Source organism: Rhynchophorus ferrugineus, unplaced genomic scaffold (assembly GCF_030347505.1).
Source record: "Rhynchophorus ferrugineus isolate W39M unplaced genomic scaffold, kcgeb_rfMv2 rfM1, whole genome shotgun sequence".
In the NCBI taxonomy this organism is placed as follows: Eukaryota; Metazoa; Arthropoda; class Insecta; order Coleoptera; family Curculionidae; genus Rhynchophorus; species Rhynchophorus ferrugineus.
Window position 1 is genome coordinate 9,056,430 of NW_027472580.1, and position 25,349 is coordinate 9,081,778.

The window sequence follows — 25,349 nt, forward strand, 5'->3', positions numbered from 1 at the left end:
ATATATATATATATATATATATATATAATTCAAACTAACCAATGAAATTCGGCGAAATGACGTATTATTTGTATTAAGTTAACACTATATATTACTCTATGATCTACACATTGACATGTTTTCATGCAAACGTCACCGAAACGTCATATATCTTTTGAAAGTTTACTAAGTAGCAGACTATGACTCTTCGTGTTGCACTAGTGAACTTAATTAGGCAACTTACAAACCAGGGTTCTTACAAAATTCCAGTCAGGTTTCTGCTCAGCATATCCCTAGTCGATTACTTATGGAACCTAATACCAAACAACGGATTGGAGGACAAAATAGTGCAGTATTGGCGATACCGACCGCTGCCGAAAATATTGGAAGAGGCCGACGATAATCTCAAAAACGAAGAGTTTATGAAAGTGTACGAGATGTTAAACAGGCTGAAATACAGGTAGATATATCTCGGTACGTTTACGTCAGGCGGGAGGACGCTTGAAAGATTTATACCGTCGGGATAAACACGCCAGGAGTGGTAGATGATTTAGGAGTAGGGATCTAGGAACGCTATTACGTAAAATGATTCGAATTGGAAATAAAAAATTAAACGTATATTTTGAAAGATTTACTAGCTTTAAATTACATGTGTAGGAATGTTCATCTGGTCGATCGGTTAGAATGTGTGGCTGTCGATACGATTGTTTGTCCGAACACTCACTACTTTTGTAGAAGAAATTCGCACGGGAAACGCATGGTACCAATCTCTCAGCGTTGCCAACGTTTGACTTCATGTGGGTGATGCGTGGTGGCTTAAAGGGTTGTAGCGGTCGCTACATCGCTCCTCTTCAGGTTTTATCCATTGTCACATATCGACGCAAAAACTGGGGTTTAATACGCTTAATCACCTTCAAACATTGCTCCGAATCATCAACTCGTCATTGTCTTTGGTCAAAAGTCAGCTCGCGCAGCACCCATATTGCACAGAGCTTTCTCATACCCAAATATTCGTAAATGATGTTCACATGTTCAGTTGATATCTTTAGAGTGTCTGCTATTTCACTCAATTTCAATTTACGGCCATTCAAAATCATTTTGGGGATTTTTTTAATATTTTCGGCGGTAACAACCTCCTTTGGGCGTCCACTGCGTTCACCGTCTTCGGTACACTTTTCACCACGTCTAAATTTAGCATACCAATCCGTGATGGTTGATTTTCCTGGGGCAGTGTCCGGAAACTCGACATCAGGCCAAGTGTTTGCTTCAACTTTATTTTTTCCTTTCAAAGAGCAATATTTTATCAACAAACGAAACTCGTTTTTATCATCATTATTTATATTTATAATTGGAGTAGCGCCATCTATGTGTCAAGCCTGGGACTTTTCAATTGACCTGTCATCTTATAGCTTTATATTTACTTAACAGATATTTGCAGTTCATGTGCAATTTGTCTACGGACATTTACAGGTTTTAATATTACGCTCTATAATTTATTATAGAGTCTATCATTACAATGACCTCGTGGTGGTGTAACTATATCAAAATCATGGAGCAAGCATTTTAACAAGATTAAAACACTTTTTTAAAACAGTTATTTTTACAACTTAATAAATCTAATCAAAAATAGTGTAAACCGTTTATTATTAGATTGCCTTGACGTTCCAACATATAATAATCAGACAGTATCGAAAACATCCATATGTCCGTCCTGGCTTCGATTGAGTAAAAAATAAAACTTGATAAAAGAGCTAGATAATGGTTTTAAAGGAAATTAAGATTAAAAATAAAATATAAATGCCTCTTTATATCTACATTTAATACTTATCAGTGTGATTGACATGTAATAACCCACAAAAGATAAAGAAGTTTATTTAAAGAAATATATCAGTCAGATTCGAGAATTACATATTTATAAATTAGATATTAGAAAGTCGATAGGTATTTGCATATATTTTGATCAACGATACCTATTGGTTAAAATGCGAAGTATTAATGTAAATAAGGGATTTCAACCGTTAATCGCCCTAATCTGACTGCTAAATTCGATGGCTTTGACATTTTCTATATAAAATAACGGTTCTCCGCGGTTTCAAACGCTGAAGAGATGCGAAAATCGATCGGTGATTCGTTCGCTGTCAGACCTACATCGCTTTTTCGTCACGGAATCGCAATATCATAGATAAAAATTCTAGAAAAGGATAAAAATATTATGAAAATATCAGGTTGAGTTGATGAATATACCAAATGTGTCCGTAATTACTTTTCGGGTTCTGTTTCTGATTTCACTAGCCCTAGGTAATGATTATGGCGTTATGTTTTACTGACATTAACCTTAACAGTACACAAGTTACGCTAAGCCATAAAAACAACGTTAGATATTTATAATTATTTGGAAATATCGAGTTTTGTATTTGAAAACATGCATTTACGGACACTACTTTTTTGTTTCGCAAAAAAAAACGCTGAAAATCATCCTTTTGATTTTTCGAATTTGACAATTCAAATATGGTGATTTATACCGTTCAAGGCAAGAAATATTCTAGCAGACCAAAAACATTTGAAGATGCTGAATCATAAGTTTTTGGACTAAGACCGAACAGAAACTCAAAAAGAGAAACTGAATATGGGCCGAGTTGTAATTTGTGAACGATTACGAGGACAAGCGATGGAATACGAGCTGTCGGATCATTAGTTTATGAATTATAGCATTTTGAGTGGAACAACTTTTGTTATAGTGAAAAAACATGGATAAAAAGGAATTTCGCGTGTTGATAAAATATTGCTTTTTGAAGGGAAAAAATACAGTTGAAGCAAAAACTTAGCTTGATGCCGAGTTTCCGGACATTGACCCAAGAAAATCAACCATCAAGGATTGGTATGCTAACTTTAGACGTGGTCAAATAAGCACCGAAGACGGTGAACACAATGAACGCCCAAAAGAGGTTGTTACCCACGAAAATAAAAATTCATAAAATGATTTTGAATGACCGTAAATTGAAATTGAATGAATATCAGACACTCTAAAGATATCAACTGAACGTGTCCATCATATCATTCACGAATATTTGGATATAAGAAAGCTGTGTGCAAAGTGGGTGCGGCGCGAGCTCACCTTTGACCAAAAACAACGACAAGTTGATGATACGGAGCAGTGTTTGAAGATTGAGTTTTTGCGTCGATACGTGACAATGGATGAAACATGGCTCCATCATTTCACTCCGAAGTCCAATCGACAGTCGACGAGTGGACTGCACACGATAAATCCGCTCAAAATCATGGGAAAACGCAACAGTCGGCTGGCAAGGTTATGGCGTCTGTACTTTGGGATGCGCATGGAATAATTTTCATTGACTGCCATGAAAAAGGAAGGACCATCAACAGCGACTATTACATAGCGTTATTGGACCGTTTGAAGGACAAAATCGCCGAACAACGGCCGCATTTGAACAAAAAGGAAGTGCTGCTTCACCGAGGCAAAGCGCCGTGTCACAAGTCAGTGAAAGCGATGGCAAAAATCCAGAATTGGGCTTCGAATAGCTTCCTCATCCACCGTATTCTCCAGATGTGGCCCCCAGCGACTATTTCCTGTTCTCAGATCTCAAAAGAATGCTCGCTGGGAAGAAATTCTCGCCGAATGAAGAGGATGTGACCGCCGAAATTCAGGTCTATTTTGAAGCAAAGGACAAATCGTGCTACAAAAATGGTATCGAGAAGTTGGAGGGTCGCTACAATCAGTGTATCACCCTTGAAGGGAATTATGTTGAATAAAAAAAACAAATTTTGCCGAAAAAAATGTGTTTTACTATGGTAGGCCGGGGACTTTTCAATTGACGTGTTACATGAGATATGGTATGTTGAAAGTTGTATTTTAATTAAAGTAAAGCATGTATTTTGCTGAGGTCTGGTTATATGGTATACCGACGCAGAAATAAAAGAACATTTTAACACAGTTGCTTTTTTAAGTCGTTATTACAGTTTTAGAAATGTAGAACAGCCGCATTTACTTTCGAAATGCACTTTTAAATTTCTATTTTCGAATCGGTAACGCTGTGTTCTCTCCGCATCTTGCAAACCGACCGAGTTACGCAAATTTAAGATATACATATACACTCTTCTCGACTTGTTACCCATCTAATTAATTTGCCAATTCTCTCGGCATCATCGGATTTGTTTGTGTAACACGATTAATCACGAACCAGATGTGGTTAACGTTCGATCTGATTCGAAGATTCGGTGTTATTACCTTAAATATTATTCTTAGATGCGATGCCTCGGAGCTTCCTTGTTTTCCAATCGTTTGTTTTTATCCTCAGACAATCGGGCTAGATAGGAATCGGCAAGCGTCGTTGTTATGACAGTAGTAGTAATGAAAGTTGCTATTACACTGCAGTGAATGTGTTACAATGTTTATCAGATAATTAGTTTATTTGATACCAAAGTTTGGTTGAACTCTGATAACACAGGTCTCAATAAAATGACTGTTTTGAGTATTTTCAACTGATTTCTATATATTTTGGTATGCGTATAAGCGTCGTATACAGTATAAGGGCAAAATTCGATATTTTAAAAATAAAAGCGCCAATTTTAATTCTGTAAACGGTTTTAAATAATTTAATGCATGATCTAACAATATACTAAAATATATTTAGGATTTCTTACGTAATATACAGGGTGTCTAAATTATAAAGAAAAAAATTAATGTATCTAAATCGACCAAAAGAAAAACCGGGAATTTATTTGTAGTTTGTATAATGTTCGCTAGAGGGCGCACCCATCACAAAAGCTTTTCTTGGTGTTTTGTTTTTTAAAGAAGTTTAAAAATATCTGTATTTTCAAAGAGTTTTCAAGAAAAAAATACATATTTTTCCAATTACAAGTTTAAAAAATTGTCTTAATTGTGTAATGGGTACAATTATAAAGCCAATTTGGACCTATGGGGTCAATGCAAATATGGGGTTGCACTAAAAATTCAAATCAGTTAGACATACAGCGCTGTCAAAACAAGGTTCTTCGATTGATTACCAATGCCTATCGCTATGTAACTAATGAAAAATTGCACGATGCCCTGGAAAACAAATGGATTTGCAAAGTTGTCCAGGATTTCGCCTTGAAACACGAAAGAAGATTACTAAATCATACTAACGTGGAAGCAATACAACTGCTGGACAGCGCGCAGGATGTCAGGAGATTGAAACGAACAAAACCATACGAACTTGTGTGAACATTTAGTGTGTACTATTAGTGTAAACTATAGCTATAAGTTAATAATTAATAAATAATTGTAATTTTATAATTGAGGAATACATACTGATGTATTTTCTCACACTCGTCTTGCTTGTTAATTAATCCAAGTACATAGGAAAAGTAGTAATAAATTAATTGTAAATTAAGATTGTACTAAGCGTATCCAATAAAGATGTTATAAAAAAATTGTGTAATGGGTAAGGTTTGCTGTCAAGATATTGATTAAATATTGATAATATAATATTGAATAAGATATTCTATACTGAACCCGATTACTTCATATTTAGTGGCCATTCTTAACACAAAACCATTACTACTATTCATTATTTTAGTTTTCAAAGGTTTTGATGATTCTTCAACATTAAGAAGTATCAATATTTTTTCATAAACCGACTGTTTTCGATGATATTTTGAAGTGTCTAACCAAATGTCTATTAAATCTATTTTTTTTATTGTAACATCCACCAGAAAAAAAAACCATGTTAATCACAACCTACAACAATTCAATTTTATTGGAAACACTAATTTAGTTTATGAATAGTTTAATGAATAATCTTAGATGTAACGTAAATGGATTTTTTTAAGTCGAAGAAAGTTTAAAATGCTAGAAGATAACAAGTCAATTGAAATTAGTTTTTTTATTCAACACTAGCGACCCGCCCCGGCTTCGCACGGGTGCAATGCTGATACTAAATTAAATACACTACAGAAAAAATATGAACGTTATATATAAAAACATAGCGGCCCGCTCCGACTTTGCACGGGCATAAAATATATATGCCTATGTCACTCAATGAAAACATGATTAAAATCGATCCAGTATTTTTGGTTCATTCATTACTGCCCTTGGCCGGCACGCATTAAATTTGGAGTAAAACAATTCCTCTTCCCCTATACTTACTATGAAGATTTCCTGCTATCTTTGGAATATCTAAATTCATACAATTTTTATTACATTACACATTTTTAAACGCAAATTTTAAATTTGTAATATCTCCGAAAATATTTGTTTAATTTACATGCTGTAAGGAACCATATTGATTTATATTAATTGCACACTGTATTTAAGGTACTTAATTCGATAAGGATTAATGCCGTATTGCTTAAAATAGCTTCGTAAATAAGCCATTTTCTCACGTAAAAAGTAAACAATAAAAATGGTTAATGTGGGTTATCCCTAAAAGATAAACATATACCATCGCGGACTTTTTTGTAGACCTTTTTATGGTGTACAATACTGTAGTACATTAATTTGATCTAACTCGTAGGGTTAGGCAGCGTTTTTGCTAATTGCTAAATAAGCCTAAAAAAATAGGTTAATTTACGACATCACGTTAGAAACCTCTAAAATTAGCAATGTTGCCTTAGTATATTATGCATGTATTATACATATAAACCTTCCTCTTGAATCACTCTATCTATTGAAAAAAACCGCATCAAAATCCGTTGCGTAGTTTTAAAGATTTAAGCGCACATAGGGATATAGGGACAGAAAAGGCGACTTTGTTTTATACTATGTAGTGATAATTCCCATCACAAGTGATACACTGATTGTAGAGAAAAATCCACAAATTGAAAATCCACAAAATGATTTTGAATGACCGTAAATTGAAATTGAGTGAGTAGCAGACACTCTAAAGATATCAACTGAACGCGTACATCATATATACGAATATTTGGGTATGAGAATGCTTTGTGCAAAGTGGGTGCCGCGCGAGCTCACTTTTGACCAAATACAACGACGAGTTGATAATTCGGAGCAGTGTTTGAGGGCACACGATGAACCCCCTCCCTCCAAAGCGTGGGAAAACAGTCGGCTGGCAAGTTTATGGCGTCCGTATTTTGGGATGCGCATTGAATAATTTTCATTTGACTACCGTGAAAAAGGAAGGACCATCAATAGCGACTATTGCATAGCGTTATTGGACCGTTTGACCACCAAGACAATGCACCGTGTAACAAGTCAGTGAAAGCGATGGCAAAAATCCATCCATCCTGGAGAATACGATGATTCTCCATATCTGCCCCCCAACGACTATTTCCTGTTCTCAGATCTCTAAAGAATGCTCGTTGGGAAGAAATTTTCGTCGAATGAAGAGCTGATCGCCGAAACCGAGGCCTATTTTGAAGTAAAGAACAAATTGTACTACAAAAATGGTATCAAAAAGTTGGAGGGTCGCTATAATTAGTAGATCACCCTTGAAGGGAATTATGTTGAATATAAAAACTAATTTTGCCAAAAAAATTTGTTTAACTATGGTAGGCCGGGGACTTTTCAATTGACCTGTTATCTTTCCAGTCACATGTAAACTTCTAGAAACAGGAATGAAAATCTGAAAACGTTTCGAACTGGGTTTTCGTCCAATAAGTCTTGATCATTCATTGTCTTCGAACTTTCTTTGACAATGGGCGTTTTCACATGTGCCGGCACGATACCGACGGGACAGATCATACTAGTGCTTTCATACTTGCCGACACGATATCGTTTATAGGGTCATGATGGGAGTTAAGAACAAATTGTACTTACTACATTTGTTATATTTGAGATGCAAAAAAACAAATAAGCAAAGAGAGTTATGGATTCATCCAATTATCAGAGTAAGATATTTAGGAGGTTCGTATTATACCTTATTTGAAAAATTGGCTAATGACCCAGGCAAAGTTTTTAACTATTTTCGAATTAGCAAAAATACGTTTGATTAAATATTAGAAAATATAATTAATGCATTCCTCCAGAAGAAATGCTAGTGGTAACATTTTTACTATTATCTATTAGAAACTCTTATTTTATTTTAATATATATTTGCAATTCAGATTTATCCAAAATAAATAGAAACTTAGGATGAAATGAGATCACAAAAAGAAAAGTAAAAAGTAATGTTTATTCCATAGTTTCATTAAACAGTTATTGATGCCTATTTTGCCCTGCATAAGTTGGCAAAAATCTTTGAGAATGCTGTGCTTGTTACTGGTGTTCTATCTGATTCGAAGGAGGAGGCGAACTTCGGTAAGAATCTGAATGGCTCATCGCAGGTGAAGGCGGAGGAACATTGACTTGCTGCTAAGAAGAAGGTCGTGGATTTGAAACACGTCTTTGTTTAATATTTTTTACGGTTGATAGGACTTCCATTTGAAAGTCCATCAGTTCTGTTTCACACATGTCTCGTAAATACGGAAGAAAGGACAAAAGTAATATTTCTTGATCGGATCGAGGATGTTTTCCTGGACATGCTTCATCTGACTGTTTTCCTTTTTTTGGTTCTGATGGCATTTCTCGCTCTATATCATCTGACTGCCTTTTTGACTTTGGACGATGTTTATTTGAACTTGATCTAGATGTTGATGGAGTTGATGTAGATGTTGATGGCTCGGAGTGAAACAGCGACGCTGATTTAGATGGATACTTCAAAGATATCTCTGGCTCTGTCAACTCCTCAAGTTTAATGCTGTCGTCTTCTGTTGCAACCTGACTAAAATTGCTTTCTGTGTCATCCTTATTGGCTACTTTCAATAAAAACTGGAGATAGTCGCTGTATATATATTTCTTTTTTGCTGCTTGGCCACTTTTCGTTCTTAAAGATCTCAAAAATGAATCTCTTATATTAGACCATTTAGCCATAATAACCTCTCCTGCGGAAGAAAAAAAAACAAATTATCTGAATGAAGTTTTTTTTTCTAGATATTTAGCTACGGGTTGCTCACTAACAAAATTGCACTACGAGGTCGCTATTTATATTTCGGGAATTGGCAACACTGTTGTCATGTGAGTCCATCTAACATTTTTTCGCACGGACGGTATTTGTTTATTTTAAATTTAGTTGAAAGTTTCGTCTCGAAAGAAAATGAAACTGAATCGTGAACATTTTCGTGCGATTATTTTTTTACAATTTTCGACGCGGATTATCACAACAAAAGTGCATCAATCAACTTAATTTGACTTTTGGCGATGAAGGTCCACCAAAAACCACCGTGTGTCGCTGGTTTAGTGAATTCAATCGTGGTCGTAGTTCGCTGTCCGACGAGTTTCGTAAAGATCGTTCAAAATCGGCTGTTGTGGCAGAAAACATCGATGCTGTGTGCGAAATAATTAAGCAAGATCGTCATGTCACCTATTGTGAGATTAAGGCATCCCCAAGCATTAGTTCCACCAGCATATATGCGATTTTACATGAACACTTAGCTGTGCGAAAGTTGTGTTCGCGTTGGATCCCACACAATTTGACAATCGCTCAAAAAAAGGCTCGTGTCGATTGGTGCAAAGAAATGCTTAAGAAATTCAATCGCGGTGCTTCGAAAGACGTTTATAAAACCGTGACAGGTGACGAATCATGGATATATTAGTATGAGCCCGAGAGTAAGCAACAGTCGACTGTATGGGTGTTCCAAGATTAACCAAATCCAACAAAAGTTGTTCGTGCACGAAGCACTTCAAAGAAAATGGTGGCCTGTTTCTTCGGGAAAACTGGTCATATTGCAACAGTGCCTCTAGAGAATCGTAGAACGGTAAATTCTGATTGGTACACAACCATTTGATGCCAGAAGTCTTCGGCGAAATAAGGAAAACAAACGACAGCCCTGATTTGTCACCCAATGACTTCTTTTTGTTCCCATCCGTGAAGGACAAACTGCGTGGTCAACGAGTTTCATCGCCCGAAGAAACAATTGAAGCGTTCAAAAATTATGTTTTGAAGATACCTCATTCGGAATAGAACATTATGGCGAGTACTTTGAAAAACAATAAAAATATATTCACAGCTTAACTATTTATTTTTTTTTCTATTCCCGAAATATAAATAGTGACCCTCGTATAATTATAGAATTGGGATATCTACTTTAAGCACAAATATAAACTTTGTATGCGGCCAAATATGGGAGGAGTTCCGATCCATTTATCTCAAAGATATGAAAGAAGAGGATTGGAGAGAAATTTCCAGTGAATTCCAACGTAAGGCCAATCTTCCTATGTGCCTTGGAGCTATCGATGGGAAACACATTCGAATCGAAAACTTTCCACATGCAGGTTTGATGAATTTCAATTACAAGAAACATTACTCCATAGTGCTTATGGCAATAGCTGATGCCGATTAACGTTTTATATTCATGGATATAGGATACGGGAAAGATTGTGATTCCTCTATTCTTCAAAATACCGAGTTGTTGAGAAGACTAATGAACTATAAACTAGACGTACCTGAAGCAAGACCATTGACACCAGAAATCCAGCCTGTTTGAAACGTGTTTTCAACTACAGATTACATAGAGCTCGTAGATATATGGAATGCGTATTCGGAATTCCAAACAACAGATGGAGAATATCTCACAGAGCAATAAATGTTTCTAAATGTTTTTCAAAAAACATTGTAAAAGCGGGTATTGTATTACATAATATAATACGAAAAAGAGATGGATATCGCCCGGAAGATTTGATTATATCTTCTGGTTTTCAATTACGAAACCTACCACATTTTAAAACGAAGTCAACTAACAGAACAGGACACGGAATGCGCACGTGTTTTGCAAATTATTTTGTTAGTGAACATGGAGGATTACCCTGGCAGCTATCAAAGATATAAATTGTGTTAAATAAAAAAATAATAGCACTTACCTGTTTTTTTCTTTTCCCCTTGGGATAATTGGTAATATCCATCCACTAAATATTCAAATATATCTTGCCAGCTTTTTTGTCTAAGTATTTTGTTTTTATTATTTTCATTAGTCTTGTCCCATATACAAGGCTTTGATTCTACTAATTCAATTAGTGTGACAATATCATATTTAAAGCCAGACATTTTCCTCTTTTAACCTTAAAAATACGTCTGCACACAACATCGGCATCGACACTAGTCGACCCTGCTCGGCGACGGGCGCTTTCACATCTGCCGGCACCGACACGGCACCGGCACGACATCGACACGGCGCCGTATTTTATTTTTATCATTTTCATTAGTCTGGTCCCATATATAGTCTATTCAAAGTGTTTTTAGTAATGCGTGATGGATATTTGTGACGTCGAAACATTACAGTGTTGCCGCATTAACTCTGAGTTTTAGTTCAACTTGGCTTTGACATACAAAAAAATTCTAATCTAAGTAAAATAATTGAACAAAAATTTTATCACTACATAGTATAAAACAAAGTCGCCTTTTATGTCCCTATATCCCTATGTGCGCTTAAATCTTTAAAACTACGCAACGGATTTTGATGCGGTTTTTTTCAATAGATAGAGTGATTCAAGAGGAGGGTTTATATGTATAATACATGCATAATATACTAAGGCAACATTGCTAATTTTAGAGGTTTCTAACGTGATGTCGTAAATTAACCTATTTTTTAGGCTTATTTAGCAATTAGCAAAAACGCTGCCTAACCCTACGAGTTAGATCAAATTAATGTACTACAGTATTGTACACCATAAAAAGGTCTACAAAAAAGTCCGCGATGGTATATGTTTATCTTTTAGGGATAAGCCACATTAACCATTTTTATTGTTTACTTTTTACGTGAGAAAATGGCTTATTTACGAAGCTATTTTAAGCAATACGGCATTAATCGTTATCGAATTAAGTACCTTAAATACAGTGTGCAATTAATATAGATCAATATGGTTCCTTACAGAATGTAAATTAAACAAATATTTTCGGAGATATTACAAATTTAAAATTTGCGTTTAAAAATGTGTAATGTAATAAAAATTGTATGAATTTAGATATTCCAAAGATAGCAGGAAATCTTCATAGTAAGTATAGGGGAAGAGGAATTGTTTTACTCCAAATTTAATGCGTGCAGGCCAAGGGCAGTAATGAATGAACCAAAAATACTGGATCGATTTTAATCATGTTTTCATTGAGTGACATAGGCATATATATTTTATGCCCGTGCAAAGTCGGAGCGGGCCGCTATGTTTTTATATACAACGTTCATATTTTTTCTGTAGTGTATTTAATTTAGTATCAGCATTGCACCCGTGCGAAGCCGGGGTGGATCGCTAGTTAAATATAATTTATTTTATCATTATAGTATATTTAAAAACTACGGTTAATTATACGGCCACAATAATTTATAGGTAAGAATTAAAACCTCTGTTCACTATTGCTTTCAAGAATTTTGTATACGTCTGACAGCTTGTCCCCGTCCGATTGTCAGATGTACGCAAAATTCCTCAAAATATTAGTTATAATTACTACAGGTTCTAAAGCGGCAAACATCATTCTAGGCCTTTGATTATTTTAATAAATTTTAAGTCGCTGGGTAATATATCATATTACTTTGTTTGAAAATGCCGAAAACAATAGATATACAGGGTCACAAATTGACTGCGGCTTTAATAGGCTATTTCGAAAAGGAATGAGATAACTGAAGCCACCTTTTGTCGGTAAATTCAGTTAGAGGGGTAATTATTGATAATATTGAATAATATAAGTCCCTACAATTTTATTGAAAATGTTTTTTAGGGCATGGCTGCCGTGGTAAATATTAGTGTGGGCACTCTAAATAACATCGCTTAGAAAATGAAGAATAATACGTTAAATTCACCTAAGAAAACCCGTCTTAACATACAAAGTGGGTGGCGAACCTTGACCATCTTGATATTGGCTCTATTCGAGACCAAATATACGAAATGTATAGGAACGGTAAGTACACAAACTATTTTATCGATATAAACATAATTTAATAAAATTATTTTAAAGAAAATTGTCTGTCTGGAAAGTATATATATAAAAGCTTTTTGAAGGATCTAAGACACCCTTTCATACACTCTTATAGGGTTTAAATGGTGTATACATAACCCTCGGAGAGATTTAATGGAATACCCAGATATTACCTTAAAAAGAATTCAATTTTTAAGGCACAAAATAAGACCAAGGAAGATAAACTATTTGAATTTGTGTATCTTCATGATACTTGAAAATTTCAAAATGGTTCATTGTGGCACTCTCGGTAAGACAGTGACAAAAAAAGTGTAAAGACAACAAAAATTGATGGAAAAAGGTAAAAGTTACAATAGCATTCGATTAGGTTTTGTTGCTCATTATATTTATTACTAATTAATTGCAGATATATGGCTGGTCGAGAAGGATTCCATCAAAAACTGTTTGGATATGTGGAAGGAAGCATTGTCAACCAGAACACCTTCGGTTTGGATGAACTCAATAAGACATACAGCGGAAGTAATTGATAAATGGTGGAATTGTGAACATGTTTTAGACAGGTTAGAAATTAACAGTTTAGTGATTGAATTGGACAGTGAGTGGGAAAGTAAAAGTGACTGAAGGAAAATTTCAGGATATGTGATAATGCTGGAATTTCCTGAGGGATGAGAGTGGAAACAACTAAAGGTATGCACATAATTAATTGAATATAACTGTAGAAAATGGTAGTGTAGGGCGTGTAAGATTGATGTGCACAGATATGATTGCAATTGTTCAAAATTAAACATGAGCATTAGGTTAGAACGTGTAGGAATGTTCGTCGGGTCGGTCGGTCGGTCGAAATGTGTGGCTGCCGCTGCGATAATTTGTCAGAACACTCACTACTATTTTTGGAAGGAATTTGCACGGGAACTAAAAACACTGGTTGAATCAAAGTTGTTTATTTTAACTTACGATTGATACATGTGGTCGATAGGAGAATTGACAGGATATTAGGTTAAGTAGAGGAAGTACGGTAGCGCTGTGGAAGTGGTACTGTTACAGGGGGACGGTGATAAGAAAAGAGAGCGAGACGTCGTCCTGATGGTCTTTTATACCCTGGAACTGCATGGTACCAATCCACCGGCGTTGCCAACCTTTGTAGTTGTTGATGGTGAATTGGTGGTGGCCTAAAGGGTCGTGGCGGTCGCCACAAACGTATGAGGAGAGAATGAATACTAACTGTTTTGTAGAAATGGTAAATGCATTAGACAGAATTCAGTGATTAATTTGATCAAGAATGGTGTATACAGAGAGTAGCAGAAGAAATAAAATATATAGTGATACCAAATTACTTGACAACTAAACACACCCTCGAAGGAAACAAAAACTAAACGTAAAAAGGTAAATATGCTTTCGAATGAAAGCAAAATACGTTTCTCAGATATACAATTGTTAATTAGATGGATACCACTGCATAAAAAAACACGCCTAGAGACTCTACCTCATGGGTGGTGTGGAAAAGAGTTCAATGTAAACAAAACAAATCTAACCTACAAATTATTTTACATGTGTTCTTAATTGTAGTTTTAAGTCCTTCGATAATATATGTATTAGATGTACTATTAGATGTATATAATGTTAAAATAAATTATATTTGATAACATTTTTGTTCAATTATTTTATTTAGATTAGAATTTTTTTATATGTCAAAGCCAAACTGAACTAAAACTCAGAATTGATGCGGCAACATTGCAATGTTTCGACGTCACAAATATTCACGAGGCATTACCAAAAAAAACTTTGAATAGACTATAGAACCGCCTCCTTTTTTGAAATCGGTTAATAAGGCAACTTCGAACTGTTCATGTAGATTTTCAAATACCACTCTTTAATAATTCTATTTAAACCGAATCTATTTCAGTCGAGAAATCGGGGCAATATGGAGAGCGGTGAAGGCCTTGTACAACCTCTCTCTCAATCCGGAACTATCGGAAGACGTGCGTAAAGCCATGATCCAGGAAAGTTACGAAATCCTAATGAACGCCGCTCCAGTAGGTAATTAACATAATTTATCTCTTATTCGTCTAGCACCGACAGACCTCTTGATCGGAATAAACGACTTGGCCGGAACGGTTTATTTTTTTATTAATCGGTTTTGTATTGGACGGAAAATAAATAGTGGTGCGCTGAGAAGAATAAATTAAAGAATAAATAAACCTGCTTGACATCAAAGGTCAATTCGTGGTTATTTTTAATAGTATCAGGTACACGTAGAATAACAGATGTGATTGAAAAAGCCCATGAAAGTAAAAAGATATGTCCAGCTATATTCTAAACAGGTCAATTTAAAAGTCCCCGGCCTACCATAGTAAAAGATACTTTTTTGGCAAAATTAGTTTTTTTTTGTTCAACATAATTCCCTTCAAGGGTGATACACTGATTATAGCGACCCTCCAACTTTTCGATACCATTTTTGTAGTACGATTTGTTCTGTACTTCAAAATAGGCCTCAGTTTCGACGATCACCTCTTCATTCGATGAAAATTTCTTCCCAGCGAGCATTCTTTTGAGATTCGAGAACAGGAAATAGTCGCTGAGGGCCAGATCTGGGGAACACGATGGATTAGGAAGCAAATCGAAGGAATTGCAAGAATTTCATGGATTTTTGACACGGTGCATTGTCTTGGTGAAGCAGCACTTTTTTTCAAATGCGATAGTTTTTCGGCGATTTCGCCCTTCAAAGGGTCCAATAACGCTATGTAATAGTCGCTGTTGATAATCCTTCCTTTTTCAACGTAGTGAATTAAAAATATTCCATGCGCATCCCAAATACAGCCGCCATAACCTTGCCAGCTGACTGTTGCGTTTTTCCACGCTTTGGAGAGGGTTCATCGTATGCAGTCAACTCGGATGACTGTCGATTGAGTTTCGGAGTGAAATGATAGAGCAATGTTTCATCCATTGTCACATATCGACGCAAAAACTCGGGTTTATTACGCTTGATCATCTTCAAACACTGCTCCGAATCATCAACTCGTTGTTTTTGGTCAAAAGTGAGCTCGCGCGGCACCCACTTTGCACAGCGCTTACTTATACCGAAATATTCGTGAATGATATGATGTACACGTTCACTGCGTTCACCGTCTTCGGCGCTCATTTCATCACGTCTAAATTCAAGCATACCAATCCTTGATGGTTGATTTTTCTGGGGCAATGTCCGGAAGCTTCAACTCTATTTTTCCATTCAAAAAGCAATATTTTATCAACACGCGAAATTCCTTTTTATCCATTTTTTTTTCACAATAACAAAAGTAACTTCACTCAAAATGTTATAATTCACAATCTAATAATCCGACAGCTGTTAAATTTATACACGCATCTTTTGAGGGTTAGGGCTAACTAAAGTACATATAGATTTAATTCTAGTAGCGCCATCTATATGTCAGGCCGAGGAGGACTTTTCAAGTGACCTGTTAGGTCCAAATAGGCCTTATGATTGACTGATAAACCAATCTCTTTGATTTTAGATCAAGTTGAGAGTATCTTCCGACTAAACAATACAGTTGCTTGACTTTGAGTTTAATTTCCTCTGCTTTTTGTCTAAAATATGTTTCCAGTTTAATTCTGCTTGAGGAATCGGGCACCCGTTAAGTGATATATTTAAGTTTTGTCAATTCTCGGCAACGCAAAATTATCTCTTCTTGTTGACCACTACTTGTATTTGTTCTATAGCTTTAGACAGAGGTACATTTTTGCCATTATAACTGTGTCGTCAGCAAATATTTCAAGTAATGTTGTTGGGATATCAGCAGTATAGAGTAGATATGAAGTGGTCCCAAGACACTACCTTGTGGAACTCCAGCCGAAATAGGTTTAAGTGTTGAAAATGCCCCTTCATGTGAGACTGTAAATTTTCTTTCGAAAAGATATGATTCCAACAGTGGACAGTAATTCTGCGGTAGCAATTTGCTCATTTTGTAGATTAATCCCAAATGCCATACACGGTCAAAAGCTTGTGAGACATCCAGGAATATTGCAGGGCAATATTTCTTTTCTTCGAATGCCTGTTCAACAAACGCTGTTACTCTGTGCACTTGGTCGATTGTCGAATGGTGATTCCGAAATCCAGACTGGAAATCTGGTATTTCTATAAATGGTTTAATGCGTTTTAACAGCAGCTTCTCGAATAATTTTAATATCGCAGGTAACAATGAAATAGGCCTGTAAGATCCAACCTGTTCTGCTGGTTTGTCAGGTTTTTTAAGAATAATTATTCGAGCAACCTTAAGACATTTCGGAACATGGTTCATCATCAATTCCAGGAGCCATTTGGAGAAATAAATTAATAATAATAATTTATTAATAATAAATTAATAAATTTGGGCCGATAAACAGTATTTATATTTATTGTAGATTCTATATCATTCGGTTGAATTAAGTTAGCTGAATGTTCTGCGAATAGTTAAGCTTTTTCATCGTTGCGTCGATCCCATTCATTTTGATCATTTTTAATAGGCGGTAATCTAATAATTGGTCTTTTAAATCTCCGAGTTTCTTTCCATAGCGAGTAATATTTGTCTACTTCCGAGCTTAGTTCACTTCCATATTTCTCGAAGCAACTCTGGAAACTATCGATAAGGATCACTATATTCTACAAGTGATGCGTTTTAGCTGAGCACTGCTCGAAAAACTGACAAATACACAACAATGTTTTCTTCAGCGTGACAATGCCCGCCCATATATTAAAAAACAGGTGAAAACATACTTAACATTAAAATGACAAGTGCCACCCCACCCACCGTACACTCCAGACCTCGCTCCTTCTGATAATTACTTGTTAAATCATAAGCTCTATGACCAGCGCTTCACTTCTTATGAAGATACTAAAAATGAAATGGGTCGATTCGTTGACATCCTATAAAGATACATCATTCTTTCGAGATCGAATCCGTAAATTGTCTGAAAGATGGCAAAAAGTAGCGGCTATCGATGGATAATACTTTGAATAAAATGTATGGGCCTAACACAAAGATGAAAAATAATATGAAAAAAAAATCGATTGTTTCAATTTTCCGGTCTACAACGCCCCCTTAAAATAGATGCATCGTATCACTTGGCCAACTCAAGACCAAACAAATCCATCGAATAGCAAAACGTTTTAAAATAACATTGGGAACCATTCCAACCAGCGTACCTGCCCAAACTAGACAACAAAGTTCCACTAGTCTACGTTCTAGCAAAAATAAACATTGTATTAGTTACAGACGTACTCCGATTTGGACCGAAACAAGTGAACTAAAGTCGAGATATCCGCGAAATATAATAGCTTCGGTTAATCGATCGCAGTTTTTATTACAAGGTTTATTGACCCCCTGAGGATTTCGTTGTTCTACAAAAGAGCAATCGTAAATGGGTAAGGTGTAACAAGGAATTTGATGAACGAGAATTAGTCTGGGTGCGATAATTAAAAAGTTATTGTTAACAATTCGGAAATGGATTTTCGATATAGACAATCGAGAATAGTATTCATTATGCACTTTTACTTTCACTTTTGCGTTCTTTTTCGGCATTTTTATAACAGATAACGTGTTATATAAACCCAATCTTTGTGCAAAAATAGAAGCCCTTTTATATAAGCCTAGACTTCATATCACAATTATACATCAAAATTATTTTAAACAAATAGAAAAAACCTTTTCTTGTAGGTGAAGGTAAACCATACTACCACAAATGGTTGGCGATCATTCTAAATGCCAGAAATGGAATGGACAGTTTAGAATCTAAAGTGATAGGATATCCAGAAGTAAGAGATCACCTTAAATTAGCCTGTCAAACAAACCCAAAGGACTTTACAAGTACGCTTTCAAAAAATAAAACAACCAATACGTTTTAATAATGATGATTTATTAAATATTTATAGTCATTCCCATAAAACAGCCACAAATGACGTCGAATATACGGCCAAATCCAGTTTGTAAAAATGTAAAATTCGTTGCGACGAAAAAAAAACATAAATTTAGATGACGTGATTTGACTGTTTTACTGAACGGACTATATAATATAGTAATCCCAACTAATAAAATATGTGTCATGTGACGTGTCAAAATAATCAAAAAAATTGTCAAACATCAAAATGAACGTCAAAATGAAGTCAACGAAACGTCATACTATAATATAATATAATATACTACCGTCTGTTAAAGCTATCATATGATAAAATGTTTAAAGATCCAAGTTGTCATGTAACTTGTCATATAACAATTCATATATAATTTGTTATAGTTGTTATATTTTACGTTACCTAACGTTATTTCGATCATCTTTCAAATGTTTTCATTTTCTACCAGTCGAAATACCAATCGTCATATATCATTAAATATCGACAAATATTAATATCTTAATATTCTATTTATAAAATACATATATATGTCAAGTCATCATCTTTTTCCAAAACAGTTAAAAGCCTAAACTAGGAAATGCCAAAATTAACATATGTTAAAAGTGTAATATACATTTTGTTATTTTATTGCCACTTTGCGCAGTTGTCAAATGCCTAAACGTCCAAATGTCAAAGTTATCAAACGACTATTAACAGATAAAGTTGCCAAGTGTCATTCGTCTTTCAAGTTAACAATTCATAACGTCAAATTATCATTTATTAAAGCTGTTTCTAATTATAACAAATTGTACACACATTAAGATGTGTTATTAATAGTCATTACACTGCGCTTTTGTTGGTAAAAGAACTGCATTACTATACAAGAAAATAAATATTTATCACTGTCGCTTCACGATTAAATGCGTTTCTATTCCTAATAATAGCTTATTATCAAAACAAACATCGAAGGGACTAATATTTATATTGCCTTATATAAACTAAAAATGAAAAAAGCCTTTATTCTGTCTGGTATTAATAATTGAAAGAAGTAAAAGAAATTTTCCCTATCTTAGCGGATTTTTAACTTGCCTATAAAATGTAGAATTTAACTCGTGTTCTAATTTTTTCCGAAAAATACAAAACGCTTTACTATGTTGTATAACTGGCAAAATTGATTATCATTGACTTTTACAGTCAATAAATCATCAGCGCACTATCTATCAAGTAAGACGAATAAAAATAAACAATAGAACAATAAAAAAACAACCAGGCAATATTAAATGTTTTTTAGATAACCAATACGATTTTCAGCGCTTCATGATAAACAATCGCTCGTAAAATCGAAAGATTAACGAAATAGTTTTATTGGTGCGAGAAAACAAAGCCACCATTTTGCCGTTGCAAACAAAAGCAGTAAACTGATTATTTATGTTTCAAGGTTAGAGAAACGTTTTATAATTTTCGTTGCATGTTCAACTAACCCCACGCCAGACAGGTTATAATTTTTTCCTCTATGCACTTTATCGATCGACTAATCACAAAGTGGATTGTTATCGAAAATGGTATGCAACCCACATTTCCACGACGGTGTTTTACGTTGAGATAATACCGAGAGACTAATAAGTCAAAAGTTCCTAATACAAACTTTTAAGCTAAAGGAATATTCAAGAAATCCGTTTTATTTTATGAAACTGTATATCAATTAATTATAAATCAAAGACTCTGTATTTCAAATAAGAACATACACTGTCTATTAAAATTCAATACTCTCATTTTTTATTTATTTTTCAAGGTCTTTTCACAAGGTTTGGTGCCCTTTATTTTTCTTACAACTGTTTCCAACTGGTGGCTATATGCATCAACTACATTTCTACCAGTAAATTTTATGATTATACCAAAGCGTCTTCGGCGTACCAAAGAAATCTCAGAAATATAAGTAATATTGATAGACTAACTGCATCTGTACTTTTTGTGAATTCTATCAGACAGCGTTGTGTGAACCCAGCAAAAATTAAAAAATCACGAAATCCTGGTGATTTCACTTTAAGAACTACTGCACTACATTATGATAAAAAAACAAATGAGGATAACAAGGATTTCCTATTAAACATTATGCTGCCTAAAACCCTTTTAATTGGCTTCACTGTGATTAATCATTCACAAAATAATCTCTTTAAAAATAACTATTTAATATACATTTTCTTTTCATGTAATCTAGTTCAGCATATGCTAGGAAAATGGCATTATGAAATGGCAAATTTGACATGGTTCCAAAGATTGTTGGCACGGTATTTTTTCGAGGAACCTCCTAAATCTAACTTTGAGGAAGCATATAAATATTTGAATAAGGCCGAGGAACTTCTACCCAGGACCTACCTGCCGAATGTGTTCTTACTAGGCTGTGCTTGTATACATCTAGGCCAATATTACAGGTTTGCTATAAAATTAAATTAAAGGTAACACCACTAATTAAAAATCTTCAATTACAGGGCAAAATATTACCTTAACATGGCCATTAATTTACCAACCCACAGTGACTGTGATAAATGTTGCTCAACAAATGCAAAACGACTCTTGGCCAAATTAGAAAAGTATGACTTAGGGAAAGACTTGCTCTATGAAAGTTACCATAACTTTGGATTTACTTCTTAATACTCAACCAACTTAATTCTAGCAATAAACAATTTTAGACACCCGTAGTTCAGTTGTTATTAAAGTATGTCAAAATTAAAATGAATCGACCTCAATATCTTTATTACAATATTGCAAGCGTCAACTTTTAAAACTAGTGGTGTAACAGTATTTCAATTCTTATTATTTATTGAAATACATATTTAAATGCAGCCAATAAATCAATTAATTCTCATGCTCTGCTGTAATACTGACACAATTATGCTGCGCTACGTAACAGCTATTTTTTTTATTAAGAATAATATTGGAAACTAGATGTTGCTATTAAAAACTAGACTTACTATTAAAAAACATATCGTGCAATGACGAGCTGTTATCGAAGTCTGGATCGTCGGAGTCAAATGCGATATGATCCTCAAATTCTGTAAAACCATCTAGATGCTCTAGATTCGTGTTGCTGTGAACGCGCATCATCTGTAAAATTATTATAATAATGCACTAATAAATATATTTGTTGAAATAAAAAAAAATTGCAGATCCTGAACATTAACTGAATTTCTATAATATCATATTAAACTATCTAACAATTAGTGCTAAAATATAAATACCAAGTTGTTTATTTTGAAAAAGATAAAAACAAAAACAAAAGTAACAGCCTAACCTCTATATAAAATATTAAATTTCCTTTAATCTATTTAATACCCTGAATAGCAATTACCAAATCTACCAAAAATGTTAATAATCCCAAACTCACCTTGTATCAATTCAACGGCCCTTTCAGTTAAAAACAATAAAAGTTCTTACATACAAAATTTACACAACACGGCAACGACAAACATTCCAACAGCTGACAAAAAAAGATCGCTATATTCGGTATTCTCAGTGAATGTAAGAAACTGTGTGGAATAGAAGGTAGTTTTCGCGAATCAGACAAGGATAAAATATTCAGAATCCAAATCAGCTGTTGTTCTTTTTGCTAAATAACTGGAATCTGACAAAGATGGTAAATGACGGGGTCAAGGGAATGAAAAGGGAGCGTTGTACCCGGTTTTTCTCCTGTAATTTCAAGGTATCCAAGCACATTCGCCACAATAAAAAAAGTTCTTCAGAGGATACTTTTATTTTATTATTTTAGATAATTGCGAAAATAAATAAAAATTATTGACTCAATGTTAAAAATTGATATATTTTGAGATTAAAAGTAGTAATATTTATTAAAGTTTTAAATAAAATATATATTCCACTATTTAGAAATGATGTGATTAACTTTGTTGGCATGCTCTTACAGCTATAAATTGGAGTAAAATGTAAACCGGAGCAAGAACTTCAGAATAGTCTAATGATATTTGCCCTAACAGTTTTTTACAAAGCAGAAACTTAAAAACAAAAATCAATGTTAAAAATGTCGCAGACCATATTAATCTTATTGTGCAATATCGAAATGTGGTCTCCATAAACATTCTTATGTAAACTATAATACAAAAGTATGCATTTAAGGCATCACCTGTGAATAAGGGAGAGAATATGATCCACCAATCATTATTATATAGTTCAATTTCGGGATCATATTTAAGAACTAACAGTACCGTAAAAACTAAAATTGATATTAAATTAATCCATATTTCAAACACAGAAAGTCCAAGCCACTTCACCATTTCCTCTATTGTAAAATACATGATTATTCAGTTGTGGCCTCGGCTTGTAAGGGACCTGTTGAAACCTGTACTTTCTTTGCTGATTCTAGCAAATCCGTCTTAAACACTCTGATTCTTAATGCAGAATTAAATCGTTTTTGAATTTCATAATCAACATCATCCACAGCTGGTTCCAAGTCATCTAAAAATAAACATTGTGTAAATCTTGCTCAATAATGTTCACCAATGTTACCAATTAAAGTAGTTGAAAATGTATTTGTATCAATTTGGTAGGATATATGCTTTTCAGTTATCTGAAGAGCTAATAAGATCCCACGCTGTATTGCAGCTCCCAAACAATAAATTACAATTTCTTCCTCATCGTTCTTGATTAATTTCAAACACTTCTCTAACAAGCCCTATATGTATAATCAAGTTAGTGTTGCTATTATACTTGCTCAATACGTTTTTACCTTAGTACTAGTCTTAGTGTTTACATAAATGATGTTTTTGCCAATTTCAGGTTTCTCTGGTCGCCTTTTACGGAATGTGTGAGTTTCACTCGATTTTCTATCTTGTCGTCGTGGTTTTTGCTGATTTGTATGATTTCTATTTGAAGGTTTTTCTGCCATCACATTGCAAATAAATTAAAACTTGTTTGAAACACCTTGCCTATATTCGATGATATATTCAAAATCTTTAGGTTAGGTACAATTTCGTTCTAGCTGTTCAGATTGTCATTTTTTTTGTTAGCGGCATAAAATACTTATTCAAAAAAATCAGATTTTATTTTGTAACAAACAATCTATTTTGATATTATTTAAAAAGTTAAAAAACCACTTGTACTTCGGTAAGTAAGAGTATCACTTCCATCATCATATAAATAGTTTAAATCATTTAATTTGAATTTAAGGAATCTTACTAAAATTATATAATAAAAATAATAGAAATATTTATTAGAAATGAAGTAATTTAATTTCACAAAAAAGTACAATTAAATACTTAAAAAAATGAATTCACACAGTAACATAATTTGTATTTTGTTATTTAAATACAACGGTATCCAACATAGCCCCAAGGCACTGCACTATGTTATTTGTCATCAGTACATCAACCTTTTCTTCCAAATGGCGTTTCGGGTCTTGTTTCCCTACATTTTTAATAGCTAATTGCTCTGGGGTCATCTTTTCTTCTTCTTCAAGAGCTATAATACAATTTAGATAATTGAATATAATTAAAAACTATATTAAAGTAACCTATATACCTTTGTTGTAATTTTTAGCTAATTCTAACATATCCGCAACAGTTTTCTCATTGGTTGTACAATTTTCTGAATAATCTGCCAAGGTTAGACCATCCATCCATGATTTTTTATGCAAATTAAGAAGCATTTTTTGCTCTAATTCATTTTTCCTATAATTTATACTTATGGAATAGTAATGTCTATTTAACCCATGTATTAAAGCTTGCACAGATGGTTTTTGCAAATGTCCCAAATTTGATGTGGTTTGCCTGGGCTCTTGCCCCAAAACCATCATATTTGGATTAATTAATCTAAAAGCATCAATGACCACTTTGCCTTTAACTGATTGAATTGGATCAACCACAACTGCTACAGCTCTTTCTGATAGTGCTTCGAAAGATTGTTGGGTGTTAATATCGACTCCTGAAAGCCAGCAACCAAATCCCGGATGAGAGTGATACCAGCCAACTACCATTTCAGGACGACCTGTTTGACGCAACATGTCCAACATTTTTGCCTAAAATAACCACCAAATAACTTACACATACAAGTCAATATATCATGTTATTTACTTGAAACACTGGATCTACAGCTTCTACACTAACACCAGTACCTGTTTGTGGCATAGCAAAAACATCTATTACGCGAACAGTATAGTCATCAACAAATTCGCCTAAAAGATGAATAAAATTAGGCTTAAAAATAAGTTATTAATTCAAGATATTCGTTTTACCTAACATGAGACCCATGACCTCCATTGGAACACCAGCTCTACCATGTTTTAACATTTTCAAAAGAGCTAAGGAAGAAATATAAACCTGTTCCGCTGTATCAACCACTGGGGCATCACTCGGAGGTGGTGCTTGGCTTAAGCCGGGCATTCCTCCTCCCAATCGTAGTAATCTATCCATTGCGTAAATAAACAATTACACTCTCTTTTATACGCAAACAAAACAACAATTCGGCCGGTGAGAAACTTGGTGAGATCAAACGGTGACTTTTGTTTAGTGTATTACTTGCAAATCATGAACTATGACATTTTTGACAAGCCGTTTAAATCTAGCTTCATATGTTCTCTGTCATTTACAATTTACTTTAAGGGTGTT

General features: G+C 34.3%; 5 protein-coding genes and 1 pseudogene across 6 annotated transcripts in view; 2 read left to right on the forward strand and 4 right to left on the reverse strand.

The window, feature by feature from the left end:
• Pino (protein pinocchio) overlaps positions 1-22,251 on the reverse strand; it is a 269,586-nt gene extending 247,335 nt beyond the window's left edge. The window contains exons 1-2 of the mRNA XM_076415910.1: positions 22,121-22,251; positions 21,708-21,840 (exon numbers count right to left, since the gene is read on the reverse strand). Of these exons, the coding sequence (XP_076272025.1) occupies positions 21,708-21,840 (133 nt within the window). The 5' untranslated portion in view covers positions 22,121-22,251. The remainder of the gene's footprint in view (positions 1-21,707; positions 21,841-22,120) is intronic.
• On the forward strand, positions 148-21,434 carry LOC143203616 (regulator of microtubule dynamics protein 1). Of its 2 annotated transcripts, XM_076415854.1 has the most exons (6): positions 13,099-13,215; positions 13,282-13,435; positions 14,779-14,912; positions 18,563-18,712; positions 20,954-21,167; positions 21,225-21,434. In XM_076415854.1, the coding sequence occupies exons 1-6, from the start codon at positions 13,206-13,208 to the stop codon at positions 21,385-21,387; spliced, it is 825 nt and encodes a 274-aa protein (XP_076271969.1). In that variant the 5' UTR covers positions 13,099-13,205; the 3' UTR covers positions 21,388-21,434. The 2 variants fall into 2 exon arrangements, with proteins under 2 accessions (XP_076271958.1, XP_076271969.1); XM_076415843.1 differs by lacking the exons at positions 13,099-13,215; positions 13,282-13,435 and adding an exon at positions 148-439.
• LOC143203639 (uncharacterized) lies at positions 8,089-11,149 on the reverse strand. The gene is made up of 2 exons (XM_076415891.1): positions 10,832-11,149; positions 8,089-8,856 (listed from the first exon to the last, which is right to left on the reverse strand). The coding sequence occupies exons 1-2, from the start codon at positions 11,013-11,015 to the stop codon at positions 8,288-8,290; spliced, it is 753 nt and encodes a 250-aa protein (XP_076272006.1). The 5' UTR covers positions 11,016-11,149; the 3' UTR covers positions 8,089-8,287.
• Positions 9,999-10,891, forward strand: LOC143203649 (uncharacterized; annotated as a pseudogene).
• Positions 22,252-22,532: 281 nt separating the features above from the next.
• LOC143203674 (ribonuclease P protein subunit p20) lies at positions 22,533-23,719 on the reverse strand. The gene is made up of 3 exons (XM_076415928.1): positions 23,474-23,719; positions 23,254-23,419; positions 22,533-23,202 (listed from the first exon to the last, which is right to left on the reverse strand). Exons 1-3 carry the CDS (start codon positions 23,630-23,632, stop codon positions 23,045-23,047), a joined length of 483 nt encoding a protein of 160 aa, XP_076272043.1. The 5' UTR covers positions 23,633-23,719; the 3' UTR covers positions 22,533-23,044.
• Positions 23,720-23,952: 233 nt separating this feature from the next.
• Positions 23,953-25,324, reverse strand: Rpn11 (Regulatory particle non-ATPase 11). The gene is made up of 4 exons (XM_076415831.1): positions 24,977-25,324; positions 24,816-24,916; positions 24,265-24,760; positions 23,953-24,204 (listed from the first exon to the last, which is right to left on the reverse strand). Exons 1-4 carry the CDS (start codon positions 25,152-25,154, stop codon positions 24,044-24,046), a joined length of 936 nt encoding a protein of 311 aa, XP_076271946.1. The 5' UTR covers positions 25,155-25,324; the 3' UTR covers positions 23,953-24,043.
• Between the last annotated feature and the right edge of the window lie 25 nt (positions 25,325-25,349).

Bases quoted from the DNA above. Each gene is read 5' to 3' on its own strand.
- LOC143203616 (XM_076415843.1), top strand. From the start codon at position 180: ATGACTCTTCGTGTTGCACTAGTGAACTTAATTAGGCAACTTACAAAC. The intron at 14,913-18,562 runs GTAATTAACATA...CTTTTCTTGTAG, and splicing joins AATGAACGCCGCTCCAGTAG to GTGAAGGTAAACCATACTAC. The intron at 18,713-20,953 runs GTACGCTTTCAA...CATGTAATCTAG, and splicing joins AAACCCAAAGGACTTTACAA to TTCAGCATATGCTAGGAAAA.
- LOC143203639 (XM_076415891.1), bottom strand. From the start codon at position 11,015: ATGTCTGGCTTTAAATATGATATTGTCACACTAATTGAATTAGTAGAA. The intron at 8,857-10,831 runs GTAAGTGCTATT...TTTCTTCCGCAG, and splicing joins AGGGGAAAAGAAAAAAACAG to GAGAGGTTATTATGGCTAAA.
- LOC143203674 (XM_076415928.1), bottom strand. From the start codon at position 23,632: ATGGCAGAAAAACCTTCAAATAGAAATCATACAAATCAGCAAAAACCA. The intron at 23,420-23,473 runs GTAAAAACGTAT...TTATACATATAG, and splicing joins ACACTAAGACTAGTACTAAG to GGCTTGTTAGAGAAGTGTTT. The intron at 23,203-23,253 runs GTAACATTGGTG...GTTTATTTTTAG, and splicing joins ATTTTCAACTACTTTAATTG to ATGACTTGGAACCAGCTGTG.
- Rpn11 (XM_076415831.1), bottom strand. From the start codon at position 25,154: ATGGATAGATTACTACGATTGGGAGGAGGAATGCCCGGCTTAAGCCAA. The intron at 24,761-24,815 runs GTAAATAACATG...TGGTTATTTTAG, and splicing joins CTGTAGATCCAGTGTTTCAA to GCAAAAATGTTGGACATGTT. The intron at 24,205-24,264 runs GTATATAGGTTA...ATTGTATTATAG, and splicing joins AGCTAAAAATTACAACAAAG to CTCTTGAAGAAGAAGAAAAG.